The 25,962-nt window shown below is 42.8% G+C and overlaps 1 protein-coding gene across 1 annotated transcript; it reads right to left on the bottom strand.

Annotated features, from left to right (window-relative positions):
• LOC118384251 (uncharacterized) lies at positions 1 to 25,962 on the bottom strand. Its single transcript, XM_052461267.1, has 14 exons — positions 25,558 to 25,962; positions 19,507 to 19,635; positions 18,559 to 18,714; positions 18,276 to 18,414; positions 17,701 to 17,870; positions 17,225 to 17,359; positions 14,659 to 14,844; positions 13,956 to 14,488; positions 12,422 to 12,564; positions 10,666 to 10,887; positions 9,228 to 9,473; positions 8,942 to 9,066; positions 5,225 to 5,584; positions 1 to 5,025 (listed from the first exon to the last, which is right to left on the bottom strand). The coding sequence occupies exons 1-14, from the start codon at positions 25,618 to 25,620 to the stop codon at positions 1,336 to 1,338; spliced, it is 6,297 nt and encodes a 2,098-aa protein (XP_052317227.1). The 5' UTR covers positions 25,621 to 25,962; the 3' UTR covers positions 1 to 1,335.

Raw genomic sequence — 25,962 nt, 5'->3', positions numbered from 1 at the left:
TAATGTGTTCAGACAATTTATTTAATTTATTATATTTGTTAAAAAAAGGAAACAACATTCAACGTCAGAAGTTTCAAACATCAAACCATTGTTGGCATTCCATCATTGTTAACAAAAACAATGGTGTCTGTGTTGGTGTCTGTGTAGTGATTCCCAGTGATATAGTATATGATGATGCAGGATAAATTGTACATATTTGTTCACATTTATTTTCCCCCATACAAACGCAGTCTTATCTAAACATACCCCACTCTGTCTTGTGATTTACAATAATGATGTTTAAGTAGTTTCTGTTTGAAAAAAGCTGACACCCCATTGACTTTGTAGTAAAGGCTGAAATAAGACCATATACCTCAAAAACTGAAATACCAAACATACTGCTTTACATAAAAGGCCAACCATTATTGAGAAACCAATGACTGACAAACATAAAGCTGTGATGCAAAACCAATGAACAAAATCCTACAAACAGAAACAAACTCATCTATATTTCACATCTGCCAACTTCTGAAGGTTGGTTCATAAAGCAGTAATTGCCTGTTCACTACTCTGCAGAACATTGACAATACATCCATTTAGCTTCTTCAACCTGTCATGCACTGTCATAACCATCAGAGGGGCTATTAGAACAGGAGTGGGAAACTATGGAGGAACAGAAATGGTGTGATGTATAAAGGTGTTAAAAGGTATGGAAAAGAGTTGATCAGAGTATTTGCACATAAAACGTGACAGTCTGTGGTAATAGATGGGTGTGCTGGTTTCCTGACTTGTGGTTAGAGAGTTTTGTGGTTAATGTGTGAAGTCGCTCTGCAGGTTTCTGCGTGTTTGTTTTCATTGTTATTTTCTCAGTTCCTCAAGGGGAATCACAACTGATATGATATTTTATGACACCTATGAGAACCACAGGCCACAGTGTCTCCCTATGTTTTTTATTTAACTAGGCATGTCAGTTAAGAACAAATTCAGATTTACAATGACGGCCTCCCTCGGCCAAACCCAGACGACGCTGGCCAATTGTGTGCTGCCCTATGGGACTCCCAATCACAGCCGGATGTGATAAAGCCTTGATTGGAACCAGGGACCGAACCAGGGACTGCCTCTTGCACTGAGATGCTGTGCCTTAGACCGCTGCGCCACAGTTCACTACTTTTGACCAGAACCACAAAAGCTGAAAGACCCAACATACTGCTTTACATAAAAGATCATCTATGATTGAGAAAACAATGACTGACAAACATAAACCTGTGAAGCAAAACCAATGAACAAAAACCTATAAACAGAAAGTCAAATATATACAAAAATATTCTCCGCATTATGGCTGAGTGCAAAGAGCTCTCACTGTTGTTTGCACTTTGCCGTGGGACTCTTTGGACTCTTGGGAGTATATTCTTTCTTGGAGCCCATCCTGAATTTGCTACGGAAAGATGAAGCCAATGTCTTTGGGGCCTGTTCTGACCCACCAACCGCCCCTGCGGCCTCACCTGATGTCTCACCCGCAGCCTCCACTACTGTATCATCCACTGCTGCATCTGCCACTGCATTTATAGCCTCACCTGCCTCAACAGCAACCTCACCTGTAGCCTCTGGTGTTGAAGAGGTCACCTCTAGGTCCTCGGCCAATTCTTCGCTAGGGGACTCAATCTCTTCTGTAGCTACTGTGGACTCTGTCTGTTGGTCAGCACTAGCCTCTACTTCCGCAACTGTCTCAACAGCAGACTCCATCTCCTCTCCTACAACATTCTCACTATCGTCTACTTCTTCTCTTAGTGTTTTGACTTCAACGATTTGGCGAGAGGTGACCAGACTCTCTTCCACCTCATCATCCTCTTCAGATTCCTCTACATCACCTGTAGCCTTTAGGGCTGAACAAACTGCTTCTTCTGCTACTAGTTCAACAGACTCCACCTCACCCTCCACAGTCACTAAGTATGCGCCTCCAGATAAATCTTGATCAACAGAAACTTGGCTCTCCCTAACAACAGTGCCCTCGTCTATCATTCCATCACCTGACGTTGGCATCAGGCCTGTAGTATACTGGCTTGGTATGTCCTCTATGTTCTCTGAGTCTAGTGTTTCAGTCTCTTCTGATGACTCTATGTCCTGATCTACCTCTGTGTACTCCTGTTCTGGTGCTGACTCATCAAATGCTTCACTCTGTACCACAGAAGTATCTTCCTCTGTCACCTGGGAAGACTCCACCTCTCCCTCCAGCTCTCCCTCCAGCTCTCCCTCCAGCTCTTCCACCCCTCCCTCCATCTCTTCCTCCACCTCCTCCTCTGTTGCCTGGGAAGACTCCACCTCTCCCACCACCTCTCCCTCCAGCTCTCCCTCCAGCTCTCCCTCCAGCTCTTCCACCCCTCCCTCCATCTCTTCCTCCACCTCCTCCTCTGTCGCCTGGGAAGACTCCACCTCTCCCTCCACCTCCTCCTCTGTCGCCTGGGAAGACTCTAGCTCTCCCTCTAGCTCTTCCTCCATCTCCACCTTTTCCTCCTCTTCTCCCTCCATCTCTTCCTCCACTTCTTCCTCCATCTCTCCCTTCACCTCTCCTATCTGAGCACTCAGCGCTGCCTCCTCATCTCCCTGACTTCCCTCCTCCTGGACATCAGTGTCGCTATGTGATATTGGCTGATTCTGCTGCAACTCTGACATCAATTCCTCCTCAGGACTACCCTCTTCTTCTTGTCCATCAAGTGCACTGTAAGCCGCTATGAGCAATTCTGATTTTAAGAAAACTTCTTCATGTGCCTTCCCTTCCTCTTCCTGGTTATCTGTTAGGCTATCTACTGTGAGCTCATCTAACTGAATCTGTGACATAATTTCCTCCTCAGCTGTACCCTCCTCTTGGCTATCAGTGATATCATCAACTGTGACCGGATCTTGCTGTGCTTCTGATACCATCATCTCTTCTGTCTCAGTAATATCCTTCTCTAGTTGACTGTTAGTGACTGGATCCACCGTTAGCTGAAATTCCTGCGATTCTGAAACCACTTCCTCTTCCAGAGTCAGTTCTGTTGATTCTTCCTCCGTTCGCTGATCTGTACCAACTAGATCTATAATGTCTTCTTCCTCTACTGGCTGATCTGTACCAACTAGATCTATCATGTCTTCTTCCTCTACTGGCTGATCTGTAACAACTAGATCTATAATGTCTTCTTCCTTGGCTGGCTGATCTGTACCAACTAGATCTATAATGTCTTCTTCCTCTGCTGGCTGATCTGTACCAACTAGATCTATAATGTCTTCTTCCTTGACTGGCTGATCTGTACCAACTAGATCTATAATGTCTTCTTCCTCGGCTGACTGATCTGTACCAACTAGATCTATAGAGTCTTCATCCTCAGTTGGCTGATCTGTACCAACTAAATCTATAATGTCTGATTCGGACATGGATGCTTCTTCTGAGGAGGCCTCGACGACCATGGACACATCCTCATCGGACAGCTGGTCCTCAGAGTCAACTAGGCCTTCTTCATTGAGAGCTCCAGAGACTTCATTTAATTGAGTTGATGCATCTTCATCTGTTGGATGGCTTGACTCAATGGATTGGTATGTTAGTTTGTGTTCCAGTGACTCAGATGGCTCAACCTGTTCTGTTGATGGCTCTGAGGCCAAAGCTAAAGTTACGGGTTCTTCCTCAGTCACAGCTGTTTCTTTTGTCTGTTCTAACGGCTCCTCTTCCTCATTCTCTTCCTCCTGCTTTTCCTCTTCTTCCTCCTCCTCTTCCTCCCCTTCCTCTTCCTCCTCCTCTATTTGCTCACCTGGCTCACTATGGCCCTCAAACACCAGTTTCCTCTCAATCTCTGCCACTCTGGAATCTGGTATTTCAACAGTAACCGGAGTTGGTTGAGAATCACCTGTTGGCGCTGCCCCCTCCATCTGTCCACGACTACCCCCTGGGGGGCTCAGTGGCACCCACATTGGGAGTCCCTGCGATCCTATAACTATCTGCCCTATCCCCCCTTGCCCCATTCCAGCCGGCCCAACCCCAATAGGCCCACCCCCAACCTGCCTCACCCTTGTAAAGGTGTGTCCTGGCATAACGCCATACACACCTCCACCACCCCCACCCACACCCTGGGCTGCCAGGCCTAAAAACCCCTGAGGGGGAGCAGCCTCCTTCAACAGGAATGCACCCCTGGGCAAACTGCCCTGAGAAGGTACACCTGGGACCCCAGACCCCACCTGTGGCTCTCCACTTACATTAACCTGCCTTTCCATGTAAACATAGTTACCATCAGGGCTGTGCCCCACTACAGACAGATCACCCAGGCCACCCCTGGGTAGGGAGCCTTGGATCCACCCAGGGCTTCTGGGACTACCCAGCCCCAGCATGGTGGGGCTTCCTGGGGTACTGGGACTGATGGGGCTAGTGGAGGTCTCTGATATGACCCTGTTGCCTTGGATGACAAGGCCTCCCAGACTTCCCATGCTTTCAGACACAGGGGGCCCGTTGAGCACTACCATACGCTTTAGGTTGGTGGTAGAGCCGCCATCAGCCAGTACATACTGTATGGGTTGCATCAGGGGCTGCACCATGGGCTGCATGGTGGTGTAGTACATAGGCTGTTGCTGCAGCAGAATCGTCTGCGTAGGGGGCGGTGGGAAAGTAGCGGACTGACTGTTAGAGAAGTTACTAACCCCAGTGGCAGGGGGACTGGTGGGAGGTGTTTGGGAGATATTGACTCTGCTGGTGCTGGTGGACGATTGGTTGATATTGACATTTCTAATGGAAGATTTGGTGATGTTGACATTGCTGGCGGTGACGATGCTCTCTCTTTTGATTTCGGGGTGTTTTGGCTCGAAGATGCGCTCCACCATTCTAGGTTTGGGTTGAGGTTTTGGAGGAGAGCAGATGTCAGCCAGGGTCTTGAACTTTGGCCCCAGGTCATTGAGGAACTGGAGGTCGTTGTCAGATTCCAGGAGGCTGCAGCATCCCACCGAGCCGACAGGAGAGCCCTGGCCCTCGTAGTCATACACCAACTTACTGTCTTTCAGTGGAGGGTTCTGAGATGCACATGTCACTTTCTGCACGAGGGGATAAGATAGACTCATTTGACATACCGTGTGCCTTTTTTGTGATCAGAACTTAGATTGTACATGCTCGAGACCTAATGTTGTATATGTTGGGGACCTAAATCAAATGTGGTCATAAGACATTTTCAACACTTTCTGCATTATTGAAATACAGTATTTTCCCTCATAACAAAGATGTTCAACCATTTACCTGTGAGTAGTAGCCATCCAGGAAAGTACATGGGAGTGCCATGTCTTCATAGATATCTTGTTTGACATGTGAGGTGTGTGTGGCGTATCTGGAATGCATGGTGCTGCTTCCCAGCCCCATACTAGCCTCAAAGCCTCCACCATTCTGGAGTCCATAGGTGTAGTCCATCTCCATACCCATGTGGCTCTGCTCCCGACGCAGTGTATGCATGTCCTCACTGGAGACCCCACTGCTCTGACGTATATTGTTTGTAGTATTACGTGAGGATTTTGTGGCGATGTTTGCTGGCCGAATTGATCCTGTTCCTAGTGTAGTCCTTCCATCAGTTACGGTTGTAGGAATACTGAGTAGGGGCACCTCCTACACAACAAAACAAAAAAACAAATAGACAATCAAACCGACATGTTGATACATGTCAAATAACCATAGGAATGCAACACAATCTTAAAATTACCTATTTTACATACAATAAAAGTTTGTGGACATTCCTTCAAATGACTGGATTTGGCTATTTCAGCCACACCCGTTGCTGACAGGTGTATAAAATCAAGCACACAACCATACAAACTCCATAGATATGAATTGGCAGTAGAAAAGCCTGTACTGAAGAGCTCTGCATAGGATGCCACCTCAGTTCATCATATTTCTGCCCTGCTAGAGTTGTAAAGGCTGTTATTGTGAAGTGGAAACGTCTAGGAACAACAACGGCTTAACCGCGAAGTGGTAGACCACACAAGCTCACAGAACAGGACCGCTGAGTGTTGAAGTGCATAGGGTGTAAAAACATTTTTGACACTCATTAATGAGTTCCAAACTGCCTCTGGAAGCAACGTCAGCACAATAACTGTTTGTTGGGAGCTTAAAATCACCATGCGCAATGCCAAGTGTCGGCTGGAGTGGTGTAAAGTTTGCCGCCATTGGACTCTGGAGCAGTGGAAACGTGTTCTCTGGAGTGATGAATCACACCACCATCTGGCAGTCCGACGGATGAATCTGGGTTTGGTGGATGTCAGGAGAACGTGCCAATGGTAAAGTTTGGTGGAGGAGGAATAATTTGGAGCTGTTTTCTTGGTTCGGGGTTGGCCCCTTAGTTCCAGTGAAGGGAAATCGTAACGCTACAGCATACAATTACTGTACATTCTAGACAATTCCTTGCTTCCAACTTTGTGGCAACAGTTTGGGGAAGGCCCTTTCCTGTTCAGCATGACAATGCCCCTGTTCACAAAGCGAGGTCCATACAGAAATGGTTTGTCAAGATCGGTGTGGAAGAACTTGGCTTGCCTGCACAGAGCCTGGACCTCAACCCCATCGAACACCTTTGGGATGAATTAGAACACTAACTGCAAGCCAGGTCTAATCGCCCAACATCAGTGCCCGACCTCACTAATGCTTGTGGCTGAATGGAAGCAAGTCCCCTCAGCAATGTTCCAACATCTAGTGGAAAGCCTTCCTGGAATAGTGGAAGCTGTTATAGCAGCAACGGGGGGGGACCAACTCCATGTTAATGCACATGATTTTGGAATGAGATGTTCGACGAGAAGTGTATATAGTGGCCATATAGTGTATTTACGTAAAAGCATTGAATATGTACCGTAATTTCCGGACTATAAGCTGCTACTTTTTTCCCACGCTTTGAACCTCGTGGTTTATACAATGACGCGGCTAATTTATGGATTTTTCCCGCTTTCACAAGATTCATGCCGCCAAAAAACTGAGCACCGTCACATAATGTGATGTAAATCGAGTGCGCTCAAACTTCCCATCATTCTGATTACGGTAGTCATTTTGTCACCCTCATCATGGCAAAGACACGGAGAAATGCATATGATGCAGCTTTCAAGTTGAAGGCGATCGATCTGGCTGTTGGAAAAGGAAATAGAGCTGCTGCACGGGAGCTTGGCCTTAATGAGTCGATGATAAGAAGTTGGAAACAGCAGCGTGAGGAACTGACTCAGTGCAAAAAGAAAACAAAAGCTTTCAGAGGGAAGAAAAGCAGATGGCCCGAACTAGAAAATGAGCTTGAAGACTGGGTCAACACACAGAGAGCAGACGGCCGAGGTGTTTCAACTGTGCAGATCCGACTGAAAGCCAAAACAATCACCACCGCAATGAAGTTTGAGGATTTTAGAGGTGGACCATCGTGGTGTCTAAGATTTATGAGACGTAAGGGCCTGTCCATCAGGGTACGGACGAGTCTGTGTCAGCAGCTCCTTCCCGACTACGAGGAAAAAGTTTCAAACTTCCGCAAATTCACTGATGCAAAGATAGAGGAGCATTCCATCGGCCCGCACGACATCATAAATATGGATGAGGTTCCTCTGACGTTTGACCTGCCTCTCACTCGGACTGTCAACAGGAAAGGCGAATCATCCGTCACGCTGAAAACAACTGGGCATGAAAAAACACACTTCACCTGTGTTCTGAGCTGCACGGCATCGGGAGAAAAGGCACTTCACCTGTGTTCTGAGCTGCACGGCATCGGGAGAAAAGGCACTTCACCTGTGTTCTGAGCTGCACGGCATCGGGAGAAAAGGCTCTTCACCTGTGTTCTGAGCTGCACGGCATCGGGAGAAAAGGCACTTCACCTGTGTTCTGAGCTGCACGGCATCGGGAGAAAAGCTTCCACCGATGTTGATTTTTAAACGCATGACGATGCCAAAAGAAAACTTCCCGAGAGGAATTGTTATGAAAGTCAACAAGGATGGATGACGGAAGGCCTAATGCATGAATGGCATACGGAGTGTTACGGCAAGCGACCGGGAGGATTCTTTCACAAGAACAAGGCATTGCTCGTGTTGGACAGCATGAGGGCCCACATAACAGATTCTGTGAAAGAAGCCATCAAGAGGACAAACTCAATTCCAGCTGTGATTCCTGGGGGCACAACAAAGTATTTGCAGCCACTGGACATCAGTGTAAATCGTGCATTTAAGGTGGCGCTCAGTGGGAGGCTTAGATGACAAGTGGGGAGAAATCCTTCACTAAAACGGGCCGCATGCGAAGAGCCACTTCTGGTCAAGTCTGCCAGTGGGTCCTGACAGCGTGGAGCATTGTCAAAAAATCCACTATCATCAACGGGTTTCGAAAAGCTGGACTGCTGCGTGTTGTTGAGGGCAGTTCAGCTGGGAATTTGCCTCCAGATGAAAGTGACGAGAGCGACAATGTAAACGATCCAACATTGGATGAAGCAATTCTGAGGCTATTCAACTCCGACACCGAAGGAGATGACTTCAGTGGTTTCAGTGCACAGGAGGAGGAAGATAGTGACCAATGACTTTTTTGGTAGGCTACTGTTTAATTTTTGTTACAATCCGTGTTTCGTTAAAGCCTATTTATTTTTGTTACAAGCCGTATTTCGTTAAAGCCTATTTATTTTTGTTACAAGCCGTATTTCGTTAAAGCCTATTTATTTTCGTTACAAGCCGTGTTTCGTTTAAAGGCTGTGTAAAGTTCATTTGTTTCAATGTACCGGTAGGCACCTGCGGCTTATAGACATATGCGGCTTATTTATGTACAAAATACTTTTTTTTTTTTAAATCAGTTGGTGCGGTTTATATTCAGGTGCACTTAATAGTCCAGAAATTACGGTATGTCACATACAGTATGTTGATGTTTGTAATTGTGAATATTTTACATATAATAAGCTATACATCTCATAACTGACATAACTGACAAAATAGTTACAATGTCAATATGGGAACTTGAAGAAGGCAGCACCTTATCCTCTCCCTTTCCCTCAGTGTGGTAGGATATGAGGTATTCCTTGGCATCGAACGGCAGGTCAGTGAACTGGTCAGCGAAGGCTCCTCTACACTGACAGAACAGCAGCATCAGAGGTACCACTGCAAACACAGAGACAAGGAGACACACTTCAGGGTGAGTATGAACGTGTGTGTGCGCACGTCTTGTGTCTATATGAACTGATGTGTATTTCTAATAAACTTGTGAGGCATGACTTTGTGTGTGTGTGAAATATGAGTGTCTTTAGCATAGCCCAACTCACGTAGCAGAACACAGCTGGCTAAGATGAGCAGTCCGATGGCAGGGGTACCAATTATGGCGTCGGTGGTCTTTTGGCGTAAACGGATAGTCCTGGAGCCACAGTCTTCCCCCTCCAAACAGGTACATACCTCCACCTTGAACACCTGTGGCTCAGGGCAGGACAGGCCCTGCTCGTCTGCTACCACCACCCTCACCTCATACTCACCCGGCCATAATGCCTCAGTAGATCGCAAGACAGCAGTCGTGCCTAGGATATGGAGGGATGTAGGGAGAGATAGAGAGAGAAACAGAGAGAGATACTATGAATCTCCATGAAAATGAATGAAATGTTTGACTGCATCATTACAGTGCATATTAACTTAATTTATGTTGGTAAGCTCTTACTTTTATGTCATTTGTTTTAATATAATTTTTGGTGTGAGGGGTTTGAGTGCTAATTGCAAGCAGTTAAGGGGGCAGAAATATCATTGTCTAGTTCCTCTTCCTAGTGAGAAACAGTTAGACAATGGACAGTGCCTTCAGAAAGTATTCATACCCTTCACTTATTCCACATTTTGTTGTTACAGCCTGAATTCAAAATGGATAAAATATTTTTTTCTACCAATCTACACACAATACCCTATATCGACAAAGTGAAAACAGGTTTTTTAAATGGATTTAAATGAAATACAGATATATCATTTACATAAGTATTCACACCCCTGAGTCAATACATGTTACAATCACCTTTGGCAGCGATTACCACTGTGAGTCTTTCTGGGTAAGTCTCTAAGAGCTTTGTACACCTGGATTGCACAATATTTGCCCATTGTTCTTTTCAAAGTTCTTCAAGCTCTGTCAAATTGGTTGTTGACAGTGGTGGAAAAAGTACTCAATTGTCATACTTGAGTAAAAGTAAAGATACCTTAATAGAAAATGACTCAAGTAATAGTGAAAGTCCCCCAGTAAAATACTATTTGAGCAAAAGTCTAAAAGTATTTGGTTTGAAATATACTTAAGTTTCAAAAGTAAATGTAATCGCTAAAATACACTGATTCCTTATTTTATGCCAACCAGATGGCACAATTTTATTTTTTATTTATAAATAGCCATATATTTTCAAGCAGATTGAAGTCATGTAGTGAGTCCATGCAATTTCTTATGTCACTTATTAAACACATTTTTACCCCTGGACTTATTTAGGCTTGCCATAACAAATTGGTTGCATACTTATTGACTCAATTACATTTCATCTTTAAATGTTTAATTCATTTGTACAAATTTTGAAAAACATAATTCCACTTTGACATTATGGGGTACTGTATTGTGTGTAGGCCAGTGACACATAAATAGCAATTTAATCCATTTTAAATTTAGGCTGTAACACCCAAAAATGTGGAAAAGTCCAGGGGTGTGAATACGTTCTGAAAGCACTGTAAATGTTCCTGTACTGTTCTTACCATTGATGTGTTCTATTTCCCATTTGCCACGTGTCCCCTCAGCCACCACGGTGAAGGTGAACGGAGCTCCATTGGGCGAGACATCCTCGTCGAACGCGCTGGCGTTGACCGTATGTTTGCCCGAGCACACGCTCTCATAGGTAGTAGTCAGCATGGGGCAGTGGTCGTTGGAGTCTTGGACCTGGATGGCTATGGTGCCCGTGGCTGTCTTAGAGGGCATATCTGTAAAACAATAGATGTTTTCATAGTCAAACTCATACAGACCACCGTTTCAGGCATACTAATGACAAGTCTTATAATGCATTGTAACTGGATCATATTGCATTATACTGTACCTTTCAGCATTGAGTGAAGTGTTACCACAGGGACAGTACTTGCTTGATACACTCTTAAAAATAATGCTTCCAAAAGGGTTCTTTGGCTGTCCCTATAGGAGAGCCCTTTTTGGTTCCAAGAACAATGCTTTTGGGTTCCATGTTAAACCTTCTGTGGAAAGGATTCTGCACGGTTCTAGATATCACCTTTTGTGTAGCTCTGGGACCTTCATTGTAGTTTACAGTGCCTTCAGAAAGTATTCACATCCCTTTACTTTTCCCACATTTTTTTGTTACAAAGGGGATTAAAATGGATTTAATTGTCATGTTTTGTCGACAATCTACATAAAATAGTCTGTAATGTCAGTAGAAGAAAAATTCTAACATTTGTAAAAGATAGATAAAACACTCTACTGTATCTTGATGAGATAAGTATTGAACCCCCTGAGTCAATACATGCAGAAATGTTTTGGTACCCTTCCCCAGAGCTGTGCCTCGACACAATCCTGTCTCGGAGCTCTATGGACAATTCCTTTGACCTCTTGGATTGGTTTATGCTCTGACATGCACTGTCTACTGTTGAAACGTATATAGACAGGCCTTTCCAAATCATGTCCAATCAATTGACTATACCACAGGTGGACTCAAATTAGAAACTTCTCAAGGATGATCAATGGAAACGAGATGCACCTGAGCTCAATTTCGAGTGTCATAGAAAAGGGTCTATTTTCTTATGTAAATAGGGTATTTCAGATTTTTCTTTTAATACATTTGAGGAAAATAATCTAAAAACCTGTTTGCTTTGCTTTGTCATTATCGGGTATTGTGAGTAGATTGCTGAGGATTTTTAAATTTTTTATTTAATCCATTTTAGATTAAGGCTGAAACGTAACAAAATGTGGAAAAAGTCAAGGGGTCTGAATACTTTACGAAGGCACTGTATATATCCATTTTTATTTTCTGGATAAACTCTGATTAGTTTTCAGTTCTGATGGATAGACGTGTTGCTTCATGCTGTTGTTTTTGACAGGCATCGTCATCACATTTGATTCCCTTAGTTGAGCAATAAGCCTACACCCTGAATAGTTAAGCTGTTTAAAAGGACCGGTCTCTGCTGTGCTTTTTCCTAGATGAATTATCTCCGGCAAATATTTCCACCCGCTCTCATAAACATTGAACTTGTTAAGGGAGGATGAGAGTTGAGCAACACACCCAGCTGTATTAGATTAGAAACTCAGTGGCAAGGCCTGGGCCAACAGCATAAGACAAGAAGATCATTTAGAATTATGAAAAGTATTTATGACAGTTACAGTTGAGGCTAATTTCTAACAGGCTATCCTTCATTTTAATGTAGAAGAATGAAGAAGAATGAAGATGACAGTCAGTATTTTAGTCAATTTCTGTATTAAGCCCTAGCTAGACGCTAAAGTATCTTACAGTACCTTGGGTAATGACGAGTATCTTAGCAAAGTATGTCCCATTCACCAAGAACTTAGACTCTCGATCTGGCGTCTTGATAAGTCTTATCTCAGCTGTCTTGTCATCGATGGTCACCCAGTTGTCTGGGTCATAGGCTTTGGCATACCTGGAAAATGCAGTAAGGAATATGGATTAATATTAAGAAGACAATTTACAGAAGCATTAAGAGTCTGAATATGTCAACTCTTGGGCGATTCCTAATGAAACAAGAACAAAAAATACCAGTATTTTGGATTTTAGGCTAATGGTCCTTTGGAGAAAGGATTGTAAAGACAGATATTTGACATTTGTATCTTAAAGTGTAAATAATTAATTGAAGTTGGAATATTTGTAAAAATACATGTTTAATCTGTACAAAGTAAAAGTTGGTGTCATATGAAACTTTACCGCTTGCTCTGTAATTGTGTAGTAGTAATTTGATTTCCAAATTACCACTACAGGTAGCCTGTAGTGGTTAGAACGTTGGGCCAGTAACCGGAAGGTTGCTGGATCGAAGGCCGCTGGGCAGGTAGCCTAGTGGTTAGAGCGAACCGGAAGATTGCTGGATCAAATCCCTGAGCTGACAAGGTAAAAATCTGTTGTTGTGCCCCTGAACAAGGCAGTTAACCCACTGTTCCCTGGTAGGCCATCATTGTAAAAAATGATTTGTTCTTAACTGACTTGCCTAGTTAAATAAAGGTTCAATTAAAAAAGATACACATTTCAAAACAATTCCTACACACATTTATGAATATTAACATGAATATTGAAAATATACCATTTTTGATTTGGCAAATGTGTCAATATATTATTGAACATAATATAATCTACAGGCATATCAAAGTGGGATCTGCTATTTTTAGTGTTATGACCCAATTTGTAAGCATTACTAACAGAGTGAACGTGAAAAGGATAACAAATGGTCGCCCTTTGCAAGTTATCTGCAGGATGTGCAATGATACAAGTAAAAGGAGGGATGTGATTGGGTACACTGCCTACTTTTCCAATTTCTCTGTATAAAATGGGCCATAACGTTAAAAACTAACAGTGATCCCACTATGGAACTTTGAAATGCCAGTAGAGTATTATGTTAAACAATATAGAGAAACATTTGCCAAATCAAAATGTTATTTTTTAAATATTCTTAAATGTATGTAAGAAATGTGTAATTGAAATCAAAATACTACACCAACTTTAGCTTTGTAACACCTACAACATGGAGTCTCAAAGAGGGCTGGGTAAGGCCGAAATGTCACAAAATGTCATCATTAAATGAATTATTTCTCAGTTATGCTTTTTAAGATGGAAATGTCAAATAAATGTCAACAATCTTTCCTCCAAAGGACCCATCTATGGATTACATTTAGTGGAAATCCTCAAAAACGTGGGCTTTTTTTGTTTTACTTTTGTGAGGAATCACCCTCTTATGTTTTTGGCATCTTAGCTTTTATATTACTGTTGATCACCAGACTGATCATTTTACCCGTTTCTGGTCGTTTCCTTGGTCAACCCACTAACCTGACGTCCTCAGCAGGCTCCCCTGTATCTCCGTCCACAGCAGGGTACGAGGCGATCACTCCATCCTTCGGCATTTTGTTGGGATCCTCAGAGACAGGCACAGGTTTGGTGCTGGGCTTAAATGCTGGACCTTCCGGCATGTTGTTAACTGCGATCGAAATCGGGTAGTTCTTCCCCCCTTTAGGCTTTGGCTTTGGTTTCGGCTTCCCATTGGGATCAGGCTTAACCCCAGGCACAACTCCTGGTTTAACCCCAGCCCCAACACCTACCCCGGGCCCAGCTCCAGCATCTACATTCACATCCACCCCTGCATTCACCCCCACATCTCCCCCAACATCCACTCCTACTTCAACACCAGCCCCTGCTCCAGCGCCTGCCCCAGCTCCAGCCCCATCTCCAGTTCCAGCTCCAGGCCCTCCCCCCCCAGCATAAACATCCACATCCATCGCTACAGCACTCCCTACAACAAAAGGAGCTACGTTCTCAATGACTATTCCAAGTTCTAATTTCTGGACTTCCTCAAAATCTACTGCCTGTGGGTTTGAGATGAAGAAAAAATATATTAAACTCTTAGACATACTGCATCAATAGGCATCTACAGAACTGAGTTTGACAACTCAAACCATATGTGAAAATACAGTCAGATAACATAAGCTCAAAATGTCCAAACAACATTGAGTGAGGTCTTAAAGTCCAGTCATACCTTGATCAGCTTCAGAATGCCTTCGTTGGTGTCTTGGTCCGTCTCGATGGAGAAGAGTCCGTCCTCGTTGCCTTGGGTGATGTGAAAGACGGCCCGCCAGTTATCTGTGTGTTCTAGATCTCTGTCCACTGTTTTGATCCTCATCACAATGACATCAGCAATGTTCTCGTCAACGTTTCCTGCATACTGACAGAACAATGGCAGGGATCAGTCTCAACAAATATACAGTATGTTATACAGTATGTATCTGCCATAGTTAACAGGCTGAGGTCCCTTTATTGTTTAATCCCCCACGTTACAATGGTACAGTACAAATATAAATGCCAAGCTATGACATCTGATTGTGCTCGCTGAATGGCGGCCAGATACAGTCCTATAGAAAGTCTAGACCCCGTTGAACTTTTTTCACAGTTTGTTGCGTTACAAAGTGGGATTGAGATATATTTAATTGTCATTTTTGTTATTGATCTAAACAAAATACTCCGTAATGTCAAACTGAAAATAACATTCTACAAATGTTTAAAAATGTAATAACTAAAATATAGTCGTTGCATAAGTATTCACCCCCTTTGTTTAGGCAAGCCTAAATTAGTTCAGAAGTAAAATTTGCAGTGGTGTAAAGTACTTAAGTAAAAATTATTGAAAGTACTACTTAAGTAGTTTTTTGGGGGTATCTGTACTTTACTATTTTTTTTTACAACTTTTACTTCACTACATTCCTAATGAAAATATTGTACTTTTTACTTCATACATTTTCCCTGACAACCCAAAGTATTTGTTACATTTTGAATGCTTACCAGGACAGGAAAATGGTAAAATTCACACATTTATCAAGAGAACACTTGTTCATCCCTACTGCCTCTGGGCAGGTGGACTCACTAAACACAAATGCATCTTCTGTAAATAATATCAGATTGTTTTAGTGTGCCCCTGGCTGTCCGTCAATTTTTAAAACAAGAAAATGGTGCCATCTGCTGCATTATATAAGGAATTTAAAATTATTTATACTTTTACATTTGATCCTTATGTATATTTTAGCAATTCCATTTACTTTTGATACTTAAGTATATTTAAAACCAAATACTTTTAGACTTTTACTCAAGTAGTAGTAACGTATCTATACTTTTACTCAAGTCTGACAATTGGGTACTTTTTCCACCACTGAAAAATGTGGCTTAATAAATCACATAATAAGTTACATGGACTCACTCTGTGTGAAATAATAGGGCTTGACATGATTTTTGAATGACAACCCCTTCCTCTGTCCCCCATACATACAACATCTGTCAGGTCCCTCAGTCAAGTATTGCATTTCAAGCATAGATACAACTACAAAGACCAGGGAGATTTCCGAAAGCCTCATAAAGAAGGGCAGTGATTGGTAGATGGGTAACAATAACAAATCAGACATTGAATATATCTTTAAGCGTGGTCAATTTAATAATGATGCTGTGTATAATCTATTAAACCACGCAGACACACCATAGATGCAGTCATCCCTCTAAACTGAGCTGCAAGACAGGAAGGAAACTGCTTAGGGATGTCAGGCCATTGGTGATTTTAAAACAGCTACAGAGTTCAATGGCTGAGGATGGATCAACAACATTGTAGTGACCATAATAATGACCTAATTGACAGAGTGAAAAGAAGAATACAAATATACAAAATACAAATATTCCAAAACATGCATCTGTATGCAACAAGGCACTAAAGTAATAATTAAAAATTGCAAAGCCTTATGTTTGGGGCAAATCCAACACAACACATCACTGAGTAACTGCCTCCTTATTTTCAAGCATGGTGGTGGCTGCATCATGGTATGGGTATGCTTGACATCTGGAGAGTTTTTCAGGATGAAAAGAAATGGAATGGAGCTAAGCACAGGTAAAATCCTAGAGGAAAGCCTACTTTAGTCTGCTTTACACCAGACACTGGGAGAGGAATTCATCTTTCAGCAGAACAATAACCTAGCCAAATCTACACGGGAATCGCTTACCAAGAAGACAGAGAAAGTTCCTTAGTAGCCGAGTTACATTTTTGACTTAAATCTGCTTGAAAATCTATGGCAAGACATGAAAATGTACCATATTGCACAATACAAGTTACAACATTCTTATAAGACTTACCCAAGAACACTCACAGCTGTAATTGCTGCCAATGGTGTTTCTATCATGTATTGACTCATTGTGGTGAATACTTAGGTAATCAAAATATATTTGTTTTATTTTCCATTAATCACTATTGACATGTATTTTGTGTAGATTGTTGGCCAAAAAAAATACAAATAAATCAATTGTATTCCCACTTTGTAACGCAACAAAATATTTTTAGAAGTTCAAGGGGGTGTAGACTTTCTATAGGCACTGTATGTATTTGAAGGATAACCTCAGTAAAATGAGGAAATGTATTATAAACATGTATTATTCATCATTAATATCATTCCCAGATTGTGACCAACTGGCATGTAAAACACAGCATGTAAAACACAGCATGTAAAACACAGCATGTAAAACACAGCATGTAAAACAAGCTCAGGAAAGGTTGAAACCGAGGCTGTATCTTTTACCTGCCCCTTCTCCAGTGTGGGGATGTTGTCATTGATGTCCAGGACCTTTATTTCCACAGTTCCTGTTCCCGTGTTGCCTCCAGCTGCCCCGCCCATATCTGTCCCTTGGACAATTATAGTGTACGAATCGTGAGTCTAGAAAAGATAGAGCAAAGAGACTTTCATACACTATTTCACATCAGACCTTTGTTCAGTTAATATTTTAGCTGCTTTTGATTGAGCTTGCCTGGTATACACTTGACTCTTCTGGCTACCAAATAGTCTGAAAATACCATACAGACCACAGGAGGTTTATGGCACCTTAATTAGGGAGAACGGGCTCGTGGTAATGACTGGAGTGTCATCAGTGGAATGGTATCAAACACAGATGCCATTCCATTTGCTCCGTTCCGGCCATTATTATGAGCCGTTCTGCCCTCAGCAGCCTCCTCTGATACAGACAGTTTGTAGGGCTGTCAAGGCCTCATCAAGTGCACCTCTCTGTCCAGTGTGGCATACTTGACGAAGAGTTTCCCTGTATTCTCATCGATGGTGAACATGCCTCCGGACCCTGCTGGTTTCTGGCTGAGGATCTTGTAATGGATCTTAGAGTTGATGCTCCCCTCCTGATCATCATCTTTCCCAATGATCTGCATGATTTCTGTGCCTGATGTTTCACAGGGCAGGGGGCAATGGGAGAGGACATTGTGAGACATGTTATTCCAAAGGCAAGAGGCAGCCTCTATGTGTTTCTGGATTTGTTAAACACTGTGTGGTACATCGGATGATGTCAAATCTGTTTGTGCAGCACCAATGAGAAGAGGGTATCTGTCTTATATGAGGGCATTTGGCGGCAGGTAGTCTAGCGGTTTGAGTGTTGGGCTAGTTACTGAAAGGTTGCTGGTTCAAATACCCGAACCGACAAGGTGTAAAATATGTCAATGTGCTCTTGAGCAAGGCACTTAACTCTAATCTTCTCCAGGGGTGCTGTACTACTACGGCTGACCCTGTAAAACAACACATTTCACTGCACTTATCAGGTGTATGTGACAATTAAAAAAATGTCATGTACCTGCTTTGCTGGACTCTGCGATGGACCCAGAGTGGAGCTCAAAGTAAGGTGAGTTATCGTTCAGATCAATGACATGAATCTGCAGAGGAATATTTGCTTCCGCCAAGGTCCCGTTTCTGTACCTGGCCACTCCAGTCAACTGGGACAGGGGGGAAATAATATAATATATATATATATGGGTTATATTGTTTCAGTTACATATTAACAAGCACCTTATAAGCTGCAGTCATAACTGCAATGTAATTCTTATAGATGACAACTTCATAACGTCAAGGAGACTCACGTTGTACATGGGGCATTTCTCCCGGTCCAGGATGCCAGTGATGCGTACAAAGCCGTTCTCGGGGTTGACAATAAAAAGGTTAAAGGGGGGTTTGTCAGCCCCCTTCCCTGCCAGGTAATACTCCACCTTCGCCTCTTTGTCCTTATCAGAGCGGATCTGAACAAACAAATGACATTCAAACATAAGGAAACAGAGACAAAGGGATAATCACATCTGAATATAACTTGTGGAGTTCCTCAGTGATCCATACATTTAAAAAGTTTCTATTATGGCCTGATGTCTTAAAAACATGTTTTTTACATGCCTCAATTAATTATTTCTAATGACATGTATTTCATCTAATTATATGTATCTATGTTGTCAGTATAGTTGTTTATCATGTGTTAAAATTCCATAGGACTCAAACCACTTCTGCCAGGATGGAGTGACTCACGATTAAAGATTATGCCCAACTGCTTATTTGCATCCAAATAAGCATCAGAACAATCAACTTCTATGTCTCTCTAGATGAAACAGGCTGGTAACCTGAATCTCTGCCTCCTTTTCTCACATGAACCAAGTGAACATAATACCCATACTTATGCTCATCAGCCTTGCCTGCCAATGCCATTCTGGCAACCATGTGTTAGAAACCTGTCCCTGGTTTCATTCCTCCAAGTGTTTAGTTTCTCATGCCATCCACAGACCTGAGTTTTAAATAGTGGTTGTATTCTTTCAAATACTTATTTTATTGAGCCTGCCTGGGGTGCCAGACGGGTGGGGTGGGTTTTCACTTTTGTAACTATTACATTGATTCCATTGTGCCAGCCAGGCAAGCCCAATCAAGTACAGCTAAACAAAATAAGAAATGTGCGAACAGTGGCGCAGTTTCACTTTATGCGGATTTCAGCTTATTTCAGTAGTCATTATGATTAGTCATGTTTTGCTTGGTGTCTTAGTTTAGCAGACCTTGGCAATGTACTCTCTTTTTGTGTAGTCTGTATTCTCGTAGATTTTAGCAGGAGGCAGGATCCATTCTCTCTTCTGTCTCCTGAGATTCTTTCTTCGCATCTCTGCTTCTGCGTCAGCACTGATAACCTGGAATATCAAAAGAGCACATTCAGAGTTACAGGTAATCTTATACAGTTAACGTCTGTGTACACTAGACTGGAAATAAATATTGTTTCCATGCATTTGCCTATTTTCATATATAATAAGAGTTCTGATTTTCTTCATATAGGCCTCCCCCTTATTATAAATAACGTAGTCCCTGCGAGTAGAAGTTGAGAAGCGTGTTTCATGATTTCTAAAAGTGTTGAATAAAAACACTGTTGTAGTTCTGATCATTGTCTTTAAGGCCCTCAATTAGATCATATACAGGGGAAATGAAGGCCATTCATGGCAAAATCACTGATGTCAAATAACTTGGCAAATGCTCCAACACCCTCTTATATAGCCGATCTCTTGAAAAAATGGAACAGTGAGCTTTGTTTGGCCATTTTACTTGTTTTTTGCTTACCAAGTTGGCTAGTGAGTCTTAGTTAGCTAGCTAACGGTGAGAAGCCTACACAGTGTAGCCTAGTCAACACAGCGATAGCTACTGTTTACTGCGCATGGTATCAGTGCGAAGTGCCACATGTCAGAACGTGCCCATTATTTTGAAAGTGATAAACTTTGCTTTTATAGCCCCCCAGTAAATAATCAAGCATAATTCAAATTCATTACATAGGCTTACATGAAAAAAATATCTAGTGCTGTACATAAAATCAGTCAGTCAGTGTGAGATGTGAGTGTCCTGAAAGGCCAAATAAAATGTATTATTATAATGGTCAATACTGTATATATCCTTTTCTTTTCCCACCCCCTCCCTACTGCTTGCTATGAATTCCATCTGATGGTGTATGCATGTTTAGGCTAGTGCTTGACTTGGACTGAAATACAGTAGGTGCCAATACTCATTTTGGGTGTCATATTTAGGTGCAGGAACTCTCAGTTCTTTTGAGCTAATACTCTATTTATAGGATGCACCTCCGTCACATCATGCCGTTGTTATGAACGTTCTCAAGCCCTCTATTGGTGGCACCACAGTGGTGCCCTAAAGTGGTGATAAACCCAGACATTCTGGACAGAGGCTGCGCCCGGCCCGCCACAGGAGTCACTAGAGCGCGATTAGACAAGGATATCCCTACCGGCCAAACCCTCCCTAACCCGGACAACGCTAGGCCAATTGTGCGTCGCCCCACAGACCTCCCAGTCGCGGCAGGCTGCAACAGAGCCTGGGCGCAAACCCAGAGTCTCCGGTGGCACCTAGACCACTGCGCCACCTGGGAGGCCTATCACCTACACTTTAATACCAAACACTGCATAGTGATGATTTTTTATGAACAAGAGGGGGGAAATAGAGAGAGAGAGACAGGGAGAGAACAAGAGGGGGGAAATAGAGAGAGAGAGACAGGGAGAGAACAAGAGGGGGGAAATAGAGAGAGAGAGACAGGGAGAGAAATAGACAAAGAGAACGTGAGAGAGAGCCCAGCTAGCAATGTGGATCTGGGCCGATTCCGGCTGAGAGTTGGGACACTAGGCTGATAGTCAGACTCGGCAGTTGTCATGGGGCCCGAGTCTAGGCCGTCTTCAGCAGTATTACTTATGGCTTGGATTTGGGGATTGAGCTCGGGCCGATTCCGGTGTGAGTTATCTGGCCCAAAAATATTACTTGGTGCTCTGGACGATTGGGGCTACTCTCTGGCAGATGATTGCACAGGCTGCTTTATATAATTAACATTTCTTTATTTATTTTTGTTTCTGTGGTCAAAAAATACAATCAACATTTTAATTAAATTCTTTAAGAGTCCTGTTTTAAGTAGTATTTTAGTATTTCAATACTTTGTGCAAGGCAACTGATAAGCATTAAAAACTTTGTGGATGGAGCCTCCTGAGTGGCGCAGCGGTCTAAGACACTGCATCGCAGTGCAAACTGCGCTACTACAGATGCTAGCTCGAGGCCTGTGCCGGCCGTGACCGGGAATCCCATGAGGCAACACACAATTGGCCCAGCGTCGCCCGACTTAGGGGAGGGTTTGGCTGGCCGGAATGTCCTTGTCCCATCGTGGTGATAGCAAATCCTGTGGCTGGCCAGGCGCATGCACGCTGACACGGTCACCGGGTGTATGGTGTTTCCTCCGACACAAAATGTTTTTTTTTGTGGATGGATATAATTTGTATGTATAAAATGTAAGTATAAAATTCCGGTAGATGGAAACGGACCGATGTACTTGGGACGATTCTGGGCAGTCATTCATTTTGATTTTGTGCAAAGTCCGACACCTGATTCAGGGCCAATTCAATCAGTCCGGGCCAATTCAATCAGTTCTGGCCCCCCTGAGCCAATTCCTCATTGCTGTGTGTGTGTGTGTGTGTGTGTGTGTGTGTGTGTGTGTGTGTGTGTGTGTGTGTGTGTGTGTGTGTGTGTGTGTGTGTGTGTGTGTGTGTGTGTGTGTGTGTGTGTGTGTGTGTGTGTGTGTGTGTGTGAGTGAGAGTGAGTGAGACACTGACTGACTGACTGACACTGACTGGCTGACTGACTGTTGGCACAGAAATAAGGCGGATTATGGCTACAGACAGGTTGCGTCTGTTTTCTGTCTGATCAGATAAAGAAATACTCTCATCCATCACACCATATGCAAAATATGTGATAGGTCCGCACTCAAAAAGACATTTCATAAAGCTTACTTTCTTTTTAAATTTAGTTTTTTATTTTCACTGCATCAGGGATAGTGTACACATACATTTCAGTTTTGCAGCCTTCTTCAGTGTGTAGGTACAAAACCTTGTATATAGATAGACCAGAGAAGTCACATCCCTGATTGTCAGATGAGTGGTAAACCCTAATTAGAAGCACCTGCTGCTCATTGGTTGATCACCTGTGTTCCCTACAAATGCTGCTTTGAATTATAAAGATTTGTACCTGCACACTGAAAAAGTCTGCAATGCCTAAACATATGTGTATGCTATACCTGATGTAGTGAAAAAAATATTAAGTATGCTTTATGTTACATATTTTTGAGCGTGGACCGATTAGACATTTTGTTTCTGTTTGTGAGTTTTACGCACCAGCCAAGCTTCTGAGCGCAAAGGTCCCCTTTTGATTGCATGGCAGGGTTCCCCAACTGGCGGCCAGCGGGCTGAAATTGCCCCTTGGATGATTTTATTTCCCCCCCTCAAGTTTTCTTAGCAAATTGTTTTAATATTTTTAATGTTGGACTGTAAAAACACCAGATTTTTTCAAATGTATTTTGGAAATCTGTGTCAAAGTATTCCCACGCATAATAGAGAGATGTTTGTTATCGTATACAAATGTAAGCAAGGTTTGAAGTGATTATGTTTCGTGAAATATTATATCTGTTTGGGCTCCTTGCAGTCAATTTGCAGACCTTCCTCTCAATAAAAAAATCTGCCAGCAGCTGAATCTAGTTGATGATTCCTGGTGTATGGTATCTAGCCTATAGCCTATAAGCTGTGTTTGAACATGTACATAATGCATGTCCTGGATTGTGGCCTGTCTCTCTTTCTAGAGGAACATTTTGTCCCCTATAGCGTCCACACCTCCTGTTAGCTGGGGAGAAAGTTAGTGTTGAGCACAGAGGTTTATTGCTTGAGGGAAATAGATCTGTCTTTTCCTGCCTTTACATTTTTATTTTGTAGAAAGCAAATGACAATCATACTGTATGTTTTCAACCTGAGGCATGAGGCTACATGAACAGTACATTGTGTTGCAATGAGGCGGCAGGTAGTCTAGTGGTTAAGAGCATTGGGCCAGTAACTGGAAGGATGCTAGTTTGAATCGCTGACCCAGTAAATTGGAAAAATGTGAAGTTCTGCCCTTGAGCAAGGCATTTAACCTCCAACAACTGCTCCCCAGGAGCCAATGAGGTTGATTATTGTGGCACCTCTCTGCTTCAGAGTTGGGTTAAATGTGGAAGACGCATTTTGTTTGAATGCATTCAGTTGTGCAATTGACTAGGTATCCCCTTTCCCAACAAGTGTGTGTATGTTCTGTTGATTTTTAGTGACCTATATTATTTGCATTGGATGTCAAACAAAAGTAACTCTGTTGGAAGTACTTTACAGGTATGTGAATGAGCGGTTGCATTTTTCAGCTTCTCCCTCTCTCTGTTTTGTATTGTGCTGTTCCTGGAATGGGTTAAGGTCGGTTGAGAGGCACCTGGAACAAGTTATGATTTTCTATGGTGTCACAACGGTTCCATACCTTCCCGGGGTGTTATGGAGGCAGACACAGTGTACCTACTGCAAAGGCTGATGTTTCAACAGAGCGAGCTGCTGTTTCTCTGCAACTACCATCCACTTACTTGTACATTATGTACTCAGACTATACACTGAACCCCTCAGGCCATGTTGTTATACAACAGGTCAGCTGACAAGGTCACCTGTTCAATCCACTTCAATCAGTGTAGATGAAGGGGAGGAGACAAATTTAGGAAGGATGTTTAAACCTAGAGACAATTGAGATATGGAAGGGCGCAATGGTTTGAGTGTGTCAAGTACTGCAACGCTTCTGGGTTTTTATCCCTCAACAGTTTCCTGTGTGTATCAAGAATAGTCCACCACCCAAAGGACATCCAGCCAACTTCACACAATTGTGGGGAGCGACTGGCGTCGTTGTGGGGAACGACGCCAGGACAGCGGAGTCAATCACCACCTTCCGGAGACACCTGAAACCCCACCTCTTTAAGGAATACCTAGGATAGGATAAAGTAATCCTTCTCACCCCCCCCCCCACCCTTAAAAGATTTAGATGCACTATTGTAAAGTGGCTGTTCCACTGGATGTCATAAGGTGAATGCACCAATTTGTAAGTCGCTCTGGATAAGAGCGTCTGCTAAATGACTTAAATGTAAAATGTAAATGTAATGTTAAATGGGAGCATTGGAGTCAACATGGGCCAGCATCCCTGTGGAACGCTTTCGAAACATTGTGGAGTCCATGCCCGACAAATTGAGGCTGTTCTGAGGTCAAAGGGGGGTGCAACTCAATATTAGGAAGGTGTTGCTAATGTTTTGTACACTCAGTGTAAACAGCACTTCTAAGATTACAATGGCTATTGGGTTAAAGCAATAATAAAGGCCAAGATGCAACAAAGACCAAAGTAAAATACCACTTAGCCTCTTTGACTCACAACACACAGCACTGACTAGAAGAATGAAACCACACTGAAGAATCATGCATAGTATATTGTTTCACTGCATAAATCACTCATAATGATGGTCATTGTGCTTGTCTGCATGGAATGAATGGGCTTCTGCAATAACTTGTTTGTCAACATAGTTGCACAAGCAACTTTGGAATTAGAAAAAGAGAATGTTCTCTGACACTAACTTCTTTCAGCTATAGAGCAGGGATCATCAACTACATTCAGCCATGGGACAATTTTGTTCTTGAGCGGATGGTCACGGGGCCGGAACATAATTACAAATTATTTGTAGACTGCAAATTGACTGCAAGAAGCCCAAACAGATATAATGTTTGACTAAAACATAATAATTTTAAACCTTGCTTACATTTGTTTACAATCACGTGTCTCTCTATTAGGTGTGAGAATACTTGGGAACAGATTTCTTCAATTAAAATCACTTGGAGCTGATTTCCTGATGTCTTTTGTGTCACAAAAAAATAGTTTCCTTTAGTATTTTTATTTCTTTTAAAGTTTGTGGGGCCAAATAAAACCACCCACGGGCCGCCAGTTGGGGAACCCTGCTAAAGAGGTATCAACAGTGTTTAAAGTTGTGCTTCCAGCTTTGCGGCACAAGAGCAAAGGTGTTTTTATAAAGCACATTTAATAAGGCTCATGCCTAATTAAGACTAATACAAGACAGCAGATTGCAATCAAATTACCTAACCTGAAGCATAAAATATCTACTTGCAACAACAGGCTCTCCTTCAACATTTTCTATTGACATTTCAATATAAATGATGATATTTCAATAAAGCGCCAGGGGTACTCACCAGTGCCACGATCAGCAGAAGCAGCAGGCAGACTCCTGCATGCCTGACCCTAGCCCTAGCCATGACAGTGTTATAGAGTCTGTACCATACAGACAGTTAATGTACAGTACAGTCCCTCTCTCTCTTTAGTCTTACTCTCTCCCTCAGAATGTAGAATTTAGTCTTGAGAATTCATGAGGGGGGTGTTAAATATGAGGGGAGGGAGGTGTCTTATGTACTTTCCCCTCAGGGACACTGGACAGCTACAGCATGTAGCTTACCCCTTCTCCCCCTCTCTTCCTGTCTGTGAATATTTTTGAAAGGTGTGTTCCTGTGTGGTGCTGATACAGGGAGCTGGCAGGCTGGTATACTTTATAGTGCCTTCCAGCCAGGGCGGTCGCAGTAACACTGTTAAACTGGCTCTGC

This window comes from Oncorhynchus keta, chromosome 1, assembly GCF_023373465.1.
Source record: "Oncorhynchus keta strain PuntledgeMale-10-30-2019 chromosome 1, Oket_V2, whole genome shotgun sequence".
Classification (NCBI taxonomy): Eukaryota; Metazoa; Chordata; class Actinopteri; order Salmoniformes; family Salmonidae; genus Oncorhynchus; species Oncorhynchus keta.
Note: the sequence above shows the minus strand (reverse complement) of the source record. Positions and strands in the feature narration are given on the sequence as shown.

Excerpts from the sequence above, each read along its gene's own strand:
- LOC118384251 (XM_052461267.1), bottom strand. The coding sequence starts at position 25,620 with ATGGCTAGGGCTAGGGTCAGGCATGCAGGAGTCTGCCTGCTGCTTCTG. Across the intron at positions 14,845-17,224 it reads CCACACTGGAGAAGGGGCAG|TATGCAGGAAACGTTGACGA; the intron begins GTAAAAGATACA and ends TTGTTCTGTCAG. Across the intron at positions 10,888-12,421 it reads GATACTCGTCATTACCCAAG|ATATGCCCTCTAAGACAGCC; the intron begins GTACTGTAAGAT and ends ATTGTTTTACAG.